Genomic DNA, 15778 nt, shown 5'->3' with positions numbered 1-15778 from the left:
AACCATATTTAGGTAGCCTGTTTTGTGTTGGGTTTTGTGGGTGATTGTTCCTGTCTTTGTGTGTGTGGCACCAGATAGGACTGTTTCGGTTTTTTCACGTTTCTTGTTTTGTAGATTGTTGTATTTTCATCTTTATTAAAGATGTACGAAACTAACCACGCTTCTTTTTGGTCCGCCTCTCTTTCACCAGAAAACTGTTACAGGTTGGATATAGTAATGTCAGGCTGCATTATTTCCAACAAGTTCTATTTTGACTGTAATTGCTTTGTTAATAAGTGCAGAATTTATTCCAGTTCAAAATACTTCACTCATCAGATTGTGCTGCTTTCCCATCTTCTTGTAACACGGCTGCGGTTGTGGGATTTCTTTTGGTGGGGTGCCCTTTTATGTCCCCCAAAAGGTCTGTGCATGGCCCTGCCAGACTTAATAGGAGTTTCAGCATCAGCACTCCAAGTTCAAATATATATGTCCTTGTCGGAAATATTGCACGGTAACACATGGCTAAAATGCTAATTTTAATACATACATTTTTAAAAATCAAATTCCCTCTGCACACAGGGAAATACACTGAACAAAAAATATAAATGCAACATGTAAAGTGTTGGTCCCATGTTTCAAGAGCTGAAATAAAAGAAATGTTCCATGTGCACAATAAGCTTATTTACATCCCTGTTTGTGAGCGTTTCTCATTTGCCAAGGTAATCCATCCAACTGACAGGTGTAGCATATCAAGAAGCTGATTAAATAGCATGATCATTACACAAGTGCACCTTGTCCTGGGCACAATAAAAGACCACTCTAAAATGTGCAGTTCTGTCAGACAACACAATGCCACAGATGTCTCAAGTTTTGAGGGAGCAAGCAATTGGCATGCTGACTGCAGGAATGTCCACCAGATCTGTTGCCAGATCATTTAATGTTAATTTCTCTACCCTAAGCCGCCTCCGACACTGTTTTAGAGAATTTGGCAGTACGTCCAACCGACCTCAGAACTGCTGACTGTATGTGTGGATGAACGATTTGCTGATGTCAACGTTGTGAACAGAAAGCCCCATGGTGGCGGTGTGATAATGGTATGGGCAGTCAAAAGCTATGGACAACGAACACAATTGCATTTTATCGATTTGAATGCACAGAGATACCATGAGATCCTGAGACCCATTGTTGAGCCATTCATCCACCACCATCACCTCATGTTTCAGCATGATAATGCACAGCCCCATGTCGTAAGGATCTGTACACAATTCCTGGAAACTGAAAATGTCCCAGTTCTTCCATGGCCTGCATACTCACCAGCCATGTCACCTATTGATCATGTTTGGGATGCTCTGTATCAACGTGTACGACAGCATGTTCCAGTTCCCACCAATATCCAGCAACTTCGAAACAGCCATGGAAGAGGAGTGGGACAAAATTCTACAGGCCACAATCAACAGCCTGATCAACTCTATGCAAAAGAGATGCATAAGGCAAATGGTGGTCACAGCAGATACTAACTGGTTTTCTGATCCACGCCCCTACCTTTTTTTAAGGTATCTGTGACCAACAGATATGAAATCCATAGATTAGGGCCTAATGAATCTATTTCAATTGACTGATTTCCTTATATGAACTGTAACTCATTCAAATTAAAAAAACTGTTACATGTTGCGTTTACATTTTTGTTCAGTGTAAATGTCCAAAGTGGAACCAGAACTTCCGCCATATTGGATTATTTCTTCTTCATTTATGAATCACTGGTAGAAATTCCATGTCATTTTGTATCCATGCTCTTTGTACTGGTCCATATTTAAATTGTTGATTTGACAAAAGAGGCCCATAGAATTTTTGAATATATGACAGTTTGACACCAGTTTGACACAAGTGCAACTTAATGAACTTGGCTAACACTAATGCATTTCTTATATTGTATTTCTAATAAAATCATATTTTCATGTTATTTTCATTGACTCAAACATTAAGCTGTACGACACACAGTTGTGCACTTTGATAGACATATAGTAGGGTAGAGTGGTAGCCATTCCAGGAGCATTATGCCCTTAATTCACATGGTGGGCTGTGTGCTTATTTGTTTGGAAACCCTGCATGACCTTTATTGTTGCGATCATCACATTCATCCCCAATTTGTGCCCAGACTTCCATGGTTTTGACCACTGCAACTGTTTTTTCAAGAGACAATTCCCCTCCTTGTGTGACATATTTTTTGTGCTTTGAATGGTTTAACTCAATTCTTTTCATAGGCCAGAGTGGGAATTTTTCCTATTCCATAGAAAACACTACTGTTGAAAAGGCCTCAAAGGGTTCTTAAGTACAGACATTGCAAAGGTCATTTTCGCTGTATAGCTTGGCTTCCAGTCAAAGTTTTTCCAGTGTCCATTTTGACAGTTCTATACAGTAACTTTCTTAATTAACAATTGTCATTTTTCAACGAAGCCCATCTAGTACCGAAACTTCATAGAGGTGAGTCAAACCATATTTTCAATATCACTTCTCTAGCCTCCTTCGCTGCCTCAATCACATTTTTGAATGTGTGTACATTTTCCCATGAGCTAGAGGTTATGGTTAGGGTTTATGTTAGGGTTAGAGTAAGATAGCAAACAAAAACAATCCCCTCAAACACGCATGCTACTATTTAACACGACCCTGGTTATTATTATATATTTTTTTTAATCTTTATTTAACTAGGCAAGTCAGTTAAGAACAAATTCTTATTTTCAATGACGGCCTAGGAACAGTGGGTTAACTGCCTTGTTCAGGGGTAGAACGACAGATTTTGACCTTGTCAGCTCGGGGATTCGATCTTGCAACGTTTCAGTTGCTACCTAGAATAATACAGACAAAGGTCCTCTCCATAGGGTATAACACTTCATTTGAATACAATTTTTTTTTTTAAGTAAACTGCTATTCGAACCCATTGTCAATGAAGGTACAACATGGCCTTTTTTTAAATCATAACTGGATTATCATCATGATGAATGTATGAACAAAAGAAAAACACACGTGGCTTTTTTGGTAGGCATATATACTGTATATAATATGTATTCACACTCTTACCACACATGTCACAAAGTTCAAGTTATTTCACAACAACAGCACCAAAGAGCTTTGATTGATTTATCACCTCCTCCCTTACATTCATTCATTCATTATTTTTCAGATATACATACTAATCATCTATTAATTACGGACATTAATAATTTACAATAAAATAACAATTTTAGGTACAATTCTCATTTTTCTTTCTTTTGTACTACAGTAATTTCACTCACCTCATGCTCCTTTCCTACTAAACCTCCCGCCATGGTGACTGATCTTAAAACATTTCACATGGGAAAAGGTCTTAAAAATGGCAAAACCTTCTGCACTGTTTTCAATCATGTAGCATCAAGTTCAATTCTGTATATCCAACTATGCAAGCTGCTTACTGTAGTTCAAAAGCTTTTCCAGAACCCTTTCCTCCGTCCTCCCTTTGCCCAACCCCACACTTCCAAGCTTTTCTCCAACTCTTACATGGAAATCTGGACTACCACTCCAGTATTCTTAAAATCACAGACGAAAAAGTGGAATACTGCAGCTTTAAGACATAAAAGTCACAAATGTAGACTGTGTTTAAAATCATATTGGGAAAACCCTCACAAACCCATTTATAAAACAACTAACACAGAACAATTGAACTATCATACTGTATGACAACATTTTTCTTCAGTTTGTTTTGGCCCAAACATAAAAACAAATACAAACTGGTATAAAATACTGTTATTGTAGTTTCATATTGCAAAACATCTGCATATGTAAATGCATTTGTATGTTAAATGCCTGTGTTCCTCGTGATTATCTGCATATGTAAATGCATTTGTATGTTAAATGCCTGTGTTCCTCATGATTATCTGCATATGTAAATGCATTTGTATGTTAAATGCTTGTGTTCCTCATGATTATCTGCAAAAAGTTCACCATGCCGTCCTGAACTGACAGTCTGTCACCTGAACTCCGCAAGCTGTAATGCTTGATAACTCTCTACTTCGAAATACTGTGACACTGTCTAACCAAAACAATCAAATAATAAAACACAAAATCAAAAAGGTACCATCATGTTACACCCATGGCCAATCACTGAAAAGCTTTGTGTGTAATGTGCCAATTACCTCCAGTAGCTAAACATGTGTGATGTGTTACCAAAACATAAACAGACTCATTTTTGTGGCTCTTTTTGTGATTACTATTGCGGCAAAATAAATGTGAGAAAATGTGGCAAAAAAAAATGCAATGCTGCCCCTTTGCAATCTCATGGATATTTGTTTCTCTGAGTACTTGTATTGAAATTCACAACATGGAGATGAAACTTTAATTTAGTGCAAAAGCTTAAAAACAATCACCCTGTTCTTATAAGAATGAAATGTATGTCTTTGTTTTCCTCCCTCCGAGAGGCATCAGATGCTCAATTGGATTCACATGAACGACAACCACAACACAAACAGGACAGAAGAGGGCGAAACAAACAAAACCAAGGTAATAAAAAGCAAGGAGAGCAAATGAAACCAATCAAAAACATCATTCGAAAACGTTTTTGTCCATACACTCCTTGCCATTGGTCCGTGAGTAAGGTTCAAAAGCAGAAGAGCTCAGATAGCGGGCAGACAGTTCCTGTAGGTTCCCGGCCATAGAAAGCGGGTTGGAGGACATGCGGGTGGCCACGCTTCCCAGCAGAGAGGGCATGGGGAAGCTGAACAGGCCATGAGCTGACGGGGAGCTCTGGAGGCCCGCTACCGTCCCTGAACTGGTCACTATGGGCAGAGGGGGACTGCCCCCGGCCGTCCCTGAGCTGGCACCACTGCTGCTGCTGCTGCTTCCATTGCTGGCCATGCCCATGGAGGGCCCTCGCAGGGCAACACTCAAGGTGCCGTTGCCACAGTGCTGCAGGAGCCCCGGCAGACCTGGCGGCGTGAGGAGCCGGCCCTGCTCTAGGAGTCTTAATACACTGCAGGTGGCTGCCGTCTCCGACACCATCGAGCGCAGCTCTGAATCTTTGCCCTGGTCCTTCTTCTGCTTTGTGCGTCGGTTCTGGAACCAAACTTTAACCTTGAGGGAGGACACAAAACCAAATTCAGACAGAAAATAAGCATGAGAGACCTTAAGCAAAAATAGGGCCTATTTTCCAAATGAACATACTTTGGATAATATGTATATTTTATTATCTCTGTAGGCATTTATTGCAATACCAATGTTTTCAGAAAATGACAATGATTTGGATTGTTGAGAATAATTCCGAATTCCCCTGTGGTCTCAGTATAGGTCACACTTTGATGGCCACATGATTTGAATTGTGATAGTAATAAAATTGGTCGCATGATCAGGGAATGAGATCAGGGGGCCCAGCTAGCACCCCTTGACAGATTTAGTAGCTAATTTACAGAAATACGGATGAAATCACAACCTAATGCCATGTACATATTTATGTATCAATGTCACATTAATGGATGTTATCAGAGTCACACATCATTTGTATTTTTTCATAGTAGGTATGAGCATACACTACACAGTACTTTGTTTGGGGTCTAAACTTGAACTAAACTTTCCGTAAAGAAAAATATGTCACGGGAGGCATCAATAACTCAATAACATATTTTTTCTCCTGGTAAAATGCAGAATGTAAGATACAGTAGTAAGAAATTAATCAAATGTATTTCCATGACCTTTAAAATCATTAGTACATTAAATCATTCATGAACTAAAGGACATGAAAGCAACGAAAGCAGGGTCAGATAGTAATGAGTATAAGGTGCCGGCCCAAGTTTATATGCATGTATGTGTCTGAAGTATAACAAGGACTGAGGTATAACAAAGTAAAGTGTGTATGACAGATTAACATGGCTATTGTATTCCTAATCAAGTAGATAAATTAGTCAAGTAAATACAAAGTAAAGTAAACGCGTTTCTATTCCACGTTTGATAGGTCTGTTTTTATTGTTGAATGGCTATCTTTTCCCATTTGGGTTTTATAAATATACATTTTATATAATAAACTCCTTGAAAAAATGATAACAGGAGTTTGTATTTGTTTGCATTTCTTCATGTTTTTCCCCACCTCTGTCAAGTCTGTGGCAATCAAATCTGATTGCTTTCATATGTACCATAATTAGAGTGAATGTTTCTCAATCAATGAGCCTCCAGCTACAGTACCTCAAACGGCAGCTACTTCAATCACATCTGAATAGTATGTTTTCCCTCATGTTGTTGTAGATAAACAACTCAGTAAATTCACAAGGTTAGTGGGTCAATGGCAAATCTATTTTACACACTGTAAGTAAGGAATTACATTATGATAACCATAACAATTGGTGAACATCTTTTATCTGAGAGGATACATTTTCAACAACGTCCAACGAGGGGCTCTAAAGCCAACGACCCAAACAAAGGTGATTGGGTGTGCACACTTCAGCAAATGGCTGTCCTTTCTTAATGTAACACCCCAAGAGTGCCTCGGAACAAAAATTGTATTTCATGATGCCGTCATTAGAGCCCACTTCATCAATGCATGAACGAGACATTTGAAGATTTAAAGTAATCAAGTAGCATGGCTGCGTGGAACATTTAATGTTGCATGTGAAAAGACGTTAAGAAATTCCAGCCTATTGTCCTCCCCGTGAATGGGGACCTAACAGCTGCGTGAAGTCTAAAGTACCATTATTCTCTATTGAAAACCACCAAAGAATTCTGAATTCAATGTGTGCTGACATGGTTAACCACATGTACTGTATACTGTAGCTACATACAAAATAAAAGCATCAAATGTATGGGTCAGAAAAAAATGTATTTAACTTTTTTTAATGTATGTATATGCTAGATCATTATGAATATTTATTGTGATGATCAGAAATGTGTGAGAGAAACATGTGACTATGTTGTGACTGACAGAAAATACCTGAGCATAATGCTCCAGTCCAACATCTGTCCAAAGTCAAGCTAGTTTAGGCCCGATTTTCAGCATTCATGACATACGTAATAAACATATGCAAATGTGGCTGACCATGCCATTAGCCAGCTTGCAAGATAAATCAATAAATAGAATTGTGCTGCAAATATGTCGGCCTGAGCTCTGAAGCAGAGAGCAGGGTTTCCCTGAAGTGAAAATGATACATTGAAGGGTAACTAAATTTGGTATCTCTTGTCGAGAGCGAGCAGATACACGAGCAGATACACGCAAATACAGTTCACCGTCAGTGGATGCAGCGTGACCTTTCCCTGACCTCACAGCTAAGGCCTGTGGACAAGAAATCTGAAAATATGGCTAACATGGAAATATAATTTACTGAGATTGCATAGTTTACTAAGCGAAATACAACAAAATATATTTTATTTGAGTTTTGTACATGATCATTACCTTACAATAGTATTGCTTGAGCTATGTGATCAGTGAAACAGTTTTCCACATTTTTTTTATTATCTTCTAAATTATTTTAGTTAGAAACGATTAGCTAACCAGTATGCTAAATAAAATGTCAGCTGGGTTATAGTTACAATTAAATAGATTGTATTGGAATGGGATGGAATATGACAACAAGTATGATGACAATATGGAAAGCAACATTTTTCACATTTGAGATAAGATTTGAAAATACCTAAGGGTCGTTCCACGAGTCCCTTTAATGTCCTTGTGTCATTGTGTGTAGATTTTGATAAAACACAACGTTTAACAGTTGTATCACATACACTATATATACAAACGTATGTGGACACCCCTACAAACTTGTGGATTCGGCTATTTCAGCCACACCCGTCGCTGACAGGTGTATAAAATCAAGCATACAGCCATTTGTCTCCATAGACAAACATTGGCAGTAGACTGGCCTTACTGAAGAGCTCAGTGACTTTCAACGTGGAACTATCATTGTATGCCACATTTCCAACAAGTCGGATCATCAAATTTCTGCCCTGCTAGAGCTTCACTGGTTAACTGTAAGTACTGTTAATGTGAAGTGGAAACGTCTAGGAGCAACAACGGCTCAGTCGCGCAGTGGTAGGTCACACAAGTCACAGAACGGGACCGAGTGCTAAAGCGTGCAGCGCATAAAAATAATCTGTCCTCGGTTTCAACACTCACTGCCGATTTCCAAACTGCCTCTGGAAGCAACGTCAGCACAAGAACTGGTCGTCGGGAGCTTCATGAAATAGGTTTCCATGGCTGAGCAGCCGCACACAAGCCTAAATTCACAGTGCACAATGCCAAGCATCGGTAGGAGTGCTGTAAAGCCAACGCATTCTCTGGAGTGTTGAATCATGCTTCACCATCTGGCAGTCCGACAAACTAATCTGGGTTTGGCTGATGCCAGGAGATGCTACCTACCCGAATGCATAGTGCCAACAGTAAAGTTTGGTGGAGGAGGAATACTAGTCTGGGGCTGTTTTTCATGGTTTGGGCTAGGCCCCTTAGTTCCACTGAATGTAAATTATAATGCTTGCAACATACAATGACTTTCTAAACGATTCCGTGCTTCCAACTTTGTGGCAATAGTTTGGGGAAGGCCCTTTCCTGTTTCAGCATGACAATGCCCCAGTGCGCAAAGCGAGGTCAATACAGAAATGGTTTGTCGAGATCGGTGTGGAAGAACTTGACTGGCCTGCACAGAGACTTGACCTCAAACCCATCGAATACATTTTGGGTTGAATTTTGGGTTGAATTTTGGGTTGAATTGGAACACTGACTGCGAGCCAAGCCTAATCGCCCAACATCAGTGCCCGACCTCACTAATGTTGTTATGGCTGAATGTAAGCAAATCCCCGCAGAATTCTGATGTTCCAACATCTAGTGGATAGCCTTCTCAGAAGAGTGGAGGCTGTTATAGCAGTAAAGGGGGGACCAACTCCATATTATTAATGCCCATGATTTTGGAATGAGATGTTCGACAAGCAGGTGTCCACATACTTTTGGTCACGGAATGTACATCTACGCTCTAACTAAATGTAACCATATTCCAACAATAGTGATTTTATTTAAAAAAAAACATTGAACATCTAATTGTCAAATCATAGTGTTAAAGCAGGTGAGCTGGTTCTACTCTTTTAGGCAATATTCTGGTGTTTTGTTGCGGAAAACTGAGCCTGTCAAGCATGACACGTCAGCTATGCTACCCATAGATAGATAGGCTAGAAGTTTTTTTTAAAGTTCAATTTTTTTGTTACACATTCATTAAATTGCCCCATCCCTGTTGCAAACAACAAGCTTCCATGCTCCCTGTCACAATGGGAGTTACAGCTGATTTAAGATGAAACTGTTAACCCTGTTATGGTCAACACTTTTACTTGAATTGCCATTTTCATTTTTCTTAACTTAACCTTTTGAGATGGGAAACCGTGTGTCTCATGAAGTTGAGCATGTGTTTTTTATGACAGAATGTTCAAATGAGGTTAAATAAATCATTATTATTGACAAAATTACACTACCCAGAAGGCACTTCATTGAACAATCCGATAACATATGATCTATGATAGCACAGAACATAGATGTCGTATTGCACTTGACATTCATTTTTATTTACTCGTGGTCAGAGGGGAAAAAGGCACATGTACTGTGTATTGCTTGGATTACCTGAGTTTCAGATAGATTTAGCTGGCGGGCCAGCTCTGTTCGTTCCCTCCCAACCACATACTGGCACCTCTGGAACTCCATCTCCAGGCGATAGAGTTGCTCTGCGGTGAAAGAGGTCCGGGTTCGTTTGGGACGGTCCAAATCCAGTCCCTTTGGCAGAATGATTTCTCGTATAGACCCTTTGGCATCTACAACAAGGAACAAGTGACCATTGAAGCTTTATCAATGATAGCTATGTTCAATTATAGAAACACTTGTCGGTCATCAGGTAGCCTAGTGGTTAGAGAGTTCGGATCCTCGGTCTGTCGGGAAGTGAGCTGGCAACCAGAGGGTTGCTGGTATGAAATCCTTGAAGCCATTACCTGCCTTTGAGCAAAGCACTTAACAGCCCCCCTGCACCTCTCCAAATACCTGTGTATGTGTGTCTTTTGGAGGGGTTGGGTTAAAAGTGTAAGTCAGATTTTTGACCAATAAAGTGATCTCTTAGTCTGAACTTAATCACATCAGAATGACCATTCATAATTTTTTGTAATATCTGTATGCCTACTGTTGTCCATGAAATTGATGATTGTCTTCAATGAAAGACTTAGGTCTTGAGGATCCCTGTACATCTCCATTTAATTACATTACACAATCCAATATGTTTTGATAACTAAGAATGTCTGCAAAATGGAAAAATGAACCATCCAGGTACGCACATGAATATGGTGCAATATTTATATGAATGCATACAATGCACAATATCAATCACAGTTCTACGCATTACTTCAGTTGATACACTGACATTTTCCCAACCAACTACTGTACTTTGCAGACAAACTACGGGTAACCTCAAGTGCACTAAAACCAGTTTTAAAAAAGAACCGTCTTTAATTCATTTGAAAAGTGCCGTTTACAGAAGAAAGTTGATTGTATAAAAAAAAGAATAAAACATCTACAAAATACAGCAATATTATCCATTTATTTCATTGTTATAATTTACTTTTACCAACTCATTTATTGCAGTAATACTTTAAATGACCATATTTGATGTCAATCAGAACTCTCTCCTAAAATGAGTCAACTAACCTCAAACGTGTTTTTTCCTCGAGGTTTCTACAATCCAAATCGAATGTGTACAGTAGTTAAAAAGTTGTACTTTTTGTCATGTGAATGGAAAATAATTCAAGGATATACATTTAAATAATTTGATTTGATATTAATTCCATAGCTGTATTAGCTTTTATTGACTTAATAGAAAAGAGAGAAAATATAGTAGGAAAAGGTTATTTCTCAATTAACTTAAATGTATTATTACTTTTTATAGTTTTTATATAGTATTATTATTTCTCTCATCATCTAAAAGCAGCAAAAGATAACCTAAAAGTATGACCATTTATCTTTGAATGTAGTTTTCATTTAGTTGTTAAATGATTTCTACACTAATTAGCAAGGATTATTCCTAATCTAACAGTCTCTGTTTAACCAACTGTGTTAAACAGAGTAGATAAATGATGTGTGCTTATTCTGCGGCAATTTACCCCTGAGGCCAGACGACGCTCATAACAATTAACACATTTATTTGTATTAACTACATATGAAATAGCTTGAATCAAAGATGATATAAGCAAATACATTTTACGTCCATTAGTACTGTCATTCAACATCTGTATCTGAATAAGACAGCAAACACCTATGTATCATATTCTTTTAAGCTTCTCTGAATATTGTTTTCAAATACAAAGTATTTTTCAAAAGGAGAAATTGTATAGTATATAGCAGCGTAAAATGCATTCTTAATTTAGAAACCAAATGTATTTAGAAACCTTAAATAAAGGTTTGCTATGATTCTTTAAGTGTGCCCTATAATTCAATTTCAGAAGAAACACAATTGTTGTGAATCATTTTTGACACAAGGAGCATGTCACAAGGAGCATGTCACAAGGAGCATGTCACAAGGAGCATGTCACAAGGAGTATGTCACAAGTGTTACATAAGTCATGAAAATATGGACATACAAAAGTGCTCAAAATGTATGTTTTTATTTACTCTTTTATATTTGTATTTACTCCTAATTCAGAATGTTTTTTTGAAAAATTCAGCATATCTCACATAGCAAATGATCTTATTTCTTCCTGTGGGTACATAGAAAGTAAAGCAATGAGTAAATAGACCCCATACGCTTCAGCATTAGAACATATGAGTAGAAATCCTCTCACCTCTGACAAGTATTCTCCGGCAGTAGTCTGGGTCCCCCGTGCTCGCTCGGTTCTTCTCACCGTTTTCCACCATCCCAGATGGTGAGAAGGACTCCTGCTGATTCTTTAGGAAGGTTTTGGAAAGGTTTCCCTGGGAATCCTTGCTGTCTTTCCCATCCTTTAGTCCGTTCTTCAGCCCCATCCCCGGTTCTGTCTCCTGGTTGTATCTGACCTCCATAATCACTTATCCTCTCCGATATTTCTTTCCTCCCCCACTTTCTTTCCTTTGTCAGATGAAAAAAGGGATTGCAGAGAGTATTGCGTGTCGTGTTGTCTCAACAGTGTGGCTTTGTTTTAAAACAGCACCTTTTAGACCAGAGAGTCACCTACCTAATGTTCGGGGAGCGTTTGCCTCACCCGCCAAGGTGCCCTATTTTCATTGTCCAACTCACTTGCCCAATGATCATGGACTTATCACTGAAACTTAAAAGCGATTTAATGCCACCTCGCCTTGTTACATACACATCAGGCTGATAGATGATCTCCACATAATCAGAGCGATGGATCGACACACGCTCGCTGTTTCAATTGATTACGGTAATTTTGCTCCTTCCACATTTGCATTGCCTCATGAATACACTAAATTGTTTGGAAAATATATCAGGTCCTAATAGAGGGGTTCGCTCACTCCGTCCTCATCTGTCAGCCAGCTCTCAGTCAGGGAATCAAGAGAAATTATTGGTCTCGCTTTGCAAAATAGCCTCCCTGAGCACACAGACACAATCACAGGGGTACAACACTTCCAGAAAAGTTCCCAGGCACTTCATTCTTTGATCCCCGGAACATGGCCAGCCATTTTCAACGTTTCTCCGGAGTTGGTTGTCTGGCCACGATGGCTAACTTTAATCGCATTTATTGTGTCTTTTGCCAATGATCGTCCCTCTGCAACATAGAGCTCTTGCCGATATAGTACTTTCACAGGCGAGTGGGAGTAAGAGAAGGATAGAGAGAGAGAGCGAAGGAGGGAGGGAGACCGAGATAGAGAGAATAAAGCAGAGGCGGAGAGACAGAGGATACAGAATAAAGTGAATCCACCCCGATAGGAATTTGTACTCTCCACGACAGCTGATTCACAAAAACCACCTGGCTCTGCTTAACAGGAACTGTGTTAAAGTTTCCTGTGTCGTCCCACGTCACTCAGCACGACGAACAACAGCAGGAAGAGCTGCCCACAGGTCCTAGTCATTAATGCAGTGTCCCCACCATTCATATAAGAAGCAGTCTGCTGCATTTCTAATCTTAATCTGAAAAACACAAAAAGGGGACAAAACTTGTCATTAGTGCCCCTACACTCACACCAGTGGAACGGCCCCCCTCTCCAGCACTTCCTTCCATCCCACTATCCACCCACCCACCAACCCACCAACTCTTAGCTATTTCCATTGTCAGAGCAACAATATCTCAGGGAGTAATCCAATAAGACCATTGATTAGGCTACAATGATTCAATTCAAACCAATGGCCCTGTGCAAGGAACATTCTCCGGCCCTTCTCGTCACCTTGCGGGGCCAGAAGCCCTCTTCAAGCTGTCCCCCTCCCTGAACACCAATAATTCCTTTATGGGAAACAGAGAGGAAAAGTAGTGAAAGATGGCAATTATCTAATTGGACTATTAACAAACAATTCTGTGAGTGTGGCTGCCAGGCAGCAGTCTTGGGGTGGGTTTAAGGGCCGCATGTTGCACTAACTTTATTCACTGAGTGTTTAGGGACGACTGGTTGAAGTGGAGAAGGAGCGATTGTTCAAGAAATGTAAAAGGGGGCTAAAAAGGGAGCGACTGAAGGGGAATTCTGCTTCTCAAGCTGTGTTGCTGAGCTTCAGCCTGGGAAACAGCTTGTACACGCAGCCCTGTGGCCTCTCGGGTTCCAACAATGGCTCATCTTGAAATATCCAGTCCCCAATTGCTAGTTCTACAGCAATATTGCAAATACACTGTAAATTAGTGTGAATATAATGTGAACATTTCAAATCCATGTAATAGGCAGGAAAATAGTATGTACATTCAAAAGGTTGAGTATTCAAAAAAAATCGATGGGTGTGCTTTGTTGAGAAATGAAATGCTCTATTCTCTTTTTGACACTTAGCTTCTGCATGTCTTTTCACAGGCTTCGCAGCTAGTTTGATTTTATTCCATTGTTCTTATCACAATGTATTAGTTGTGTTTCTCATTTTTAATTATGAGCTCCCTTTGAAAGCTTTGTACACATCAAACAAGATGGTAAAACAGTACATCAGTAACAGTCGCTCTATACCTGTGCAATGTTGTAATTGCTATAGTAACAGCATTCTATTAACATGCTGTTACGTGGTGATTTTAGTCATCACTTTACAATGGCGTTGTTATGGAGTTGAGCATTTTTTTGGGGGGGTGAAATAAGGAACGGATTGCAACAATCAAAAATCAGATTGCAACAACTTAAATGCTGGTACTAAGTGCAACCACATGGTTCAGTTACAGGTAGAAGAGCAAGTTCATGTGAACTGTTACCAGGACCAGCAAATGCGCTATTTACTGGTCAAATTGGGAATGGTTGGGCACAATATGAAGAGGCAGTGGTGGTGCTGTGGTTATTAAAGGGGCATGGTCTTCCCCAGTAACAGTCCTGGCAATGCAGCGTGCCCTCGGATAAGATTGTAAAAGCTAAATGAATACATTTAGAGGCTGCACCCCATGGCGCTGCATTGGCGCTGATTTTGTCACTTCCACTCTATCCAAAAAGAAGGTTACATCCCTCCCAATAATGGGCATTATTCAAGAGAGACATAACAGTCTCAGTAATAGTAACATTTTGCAACAGAGATAGCGCTATAGCATTATCCTCCCACAAATACAGTGGTTTCTGCTTATAAGAATCACAGACAAAATAACCATTTATGGTGGAAGAAAATGGGACAGAGGCCTTTGTAGACTTAGAATTACTTACTATGCTTGTAAGAAGCAATTGGTTATAAGATTGTCAAAATGTTCCAAATTGTGTGGGTTGAATTTGGTTCTTTTAAAATAAGAACGTTGTGGTACACATTATTTGTATATGTATCTACGTGTATGGCAGATGGTAGGGAAACTACCCCTCATTTCCCCCCTCAACCTGTGTCACCAGGAACCCACTTCACATGATCCCTTCATATAACATGCATCTGTAGCTCCATTCAGAGCCTCTCTCAGAACACCTAATAGCAGCAGCCCACAACTGGAAGCTCTTAACCATACATATTGGTCATCATGGGTGGGCTAGCGACTGTTTACAGAAAAGGCCAACTGCAAGCAGGGACACTACCACTAGCAGTTCTAGTAAAGCGCTAACACATTCATCATGATCACAGCCAGCGTGATTAGTGGGAAGGTCCAGTATCAGAGCCTTGCTCTTTCACTGTGATTGTGTGTGTGTGTTTGTACAGTGTAATGGATTGGGAAACAGAGAGAGGACATTTCAATATCCTTCTGTCAATCAAGGCAGAAAACAGGAGGTTTAAACTAAACACATTTATGCCTGGATAGAAATCAATGTGTTTCGCAAACAGGCGCCCGGAAATCAAATAGGCCTGCACATAAAATACAAATCTGTTCAATTGGGGTGGCATGATGATGTGGTGTGAAATTTGTAGCGATCTCGAAGATGAAATGGTAAATGTTGATGCAGACCAGACAATAACATCCATCTGTGTTTATATTAGAATTCCTTTATGCTGCCTAAGCAAAGGTACTCCTGGCATTAGTGATGAGCAAGTTCAGTCAATCAACAGAGAGAATCCAAAAATTATATTCTTGTTAATAGGTCATTGATACCTAATTACCAAGCTTCCCAGTATTTTCTTTGGGTAATGTTACTTAGCACCCTCTAACAAAGCCTCTAATAGAAGTTAACTTGCTACCAGGGGATAAATCTTGGCAAGTTATACAAAATGTATTAATTCAAGGTAAACATGTGTATTGAAAGAGTTTTACGTTTACAATT

At 39.5% G+C, this 15778-nt stretch overlaps 1 protein-coding gene across 1 annotated transcript; it reads right to left on the bottom strand.

Annotated features, from left to right (window-relative positions):
* Positions 1–3451: 3451 nt before the first annotated feature.
* Positions 3452–12915, bottom strand: LOC118400545 (ventral anterior homeobox 1-like). Its single transcript, XM_035797508.2, has 3 exons — positions 11785–12915; positions 9587–9774; positions 3452–5079 (listed from the first exon to the last, which is right to left on the bottom strand). The coding sequence occupies exons 1-3, from the start codon at positions 11999–12001 to the stop codon at positions 4552–4554; spliced, it is 933 nt and encodes a 310-aa protein (XP_035653401.1). The 5' UTR covers positions 12002–12915; the 3' UTR covers positions 3452–4551.
* Positions 12916–15778: the final 2863 nt, after the last annotated feature.

The sequence above is a fragment of the Oncorhynchus keta genome, chromosome 2 (assembly GCF_023373465.1).
Source record: "Oncorhynchus keta strain PuntledgeMale-10-30-2019 chromosome 2, Oket_V2, whole genome shotgun sequence".
NCBI lineage: Eukaryota > Metazoa > Chordata > Actinopteri > Salmoniformes > Salmonidae > Oncorhynchus > Oncorhynchus keta.
This window is presented reverse-complemented; position numbering and strand designations above follow the sequence as displayed.

Coding starts and splice junctions, on each gene's coding strand:
- LOC118400545 (XM_035797508.2), bottom strand. CDS start 12,001: ATGGAGGTCAGATACAACCAGGAGACAGAACCGGGGATGGGGCTGAAG. Junction 9,775..11,784: donor CCGGAGAATACTTGTCAGAG/GTGAGAGGATTT, acceptor TCCTTGTTGTAG/ATGCCAAAGGGTCTATACGA. Junction 5,080..9,586: donor TAAATCTATCTGAAACTCAG/GTAATCCAAGCA, acceptor TCCTCCCTCAAG/GTTAAAGTTTGGTTCCAGAA.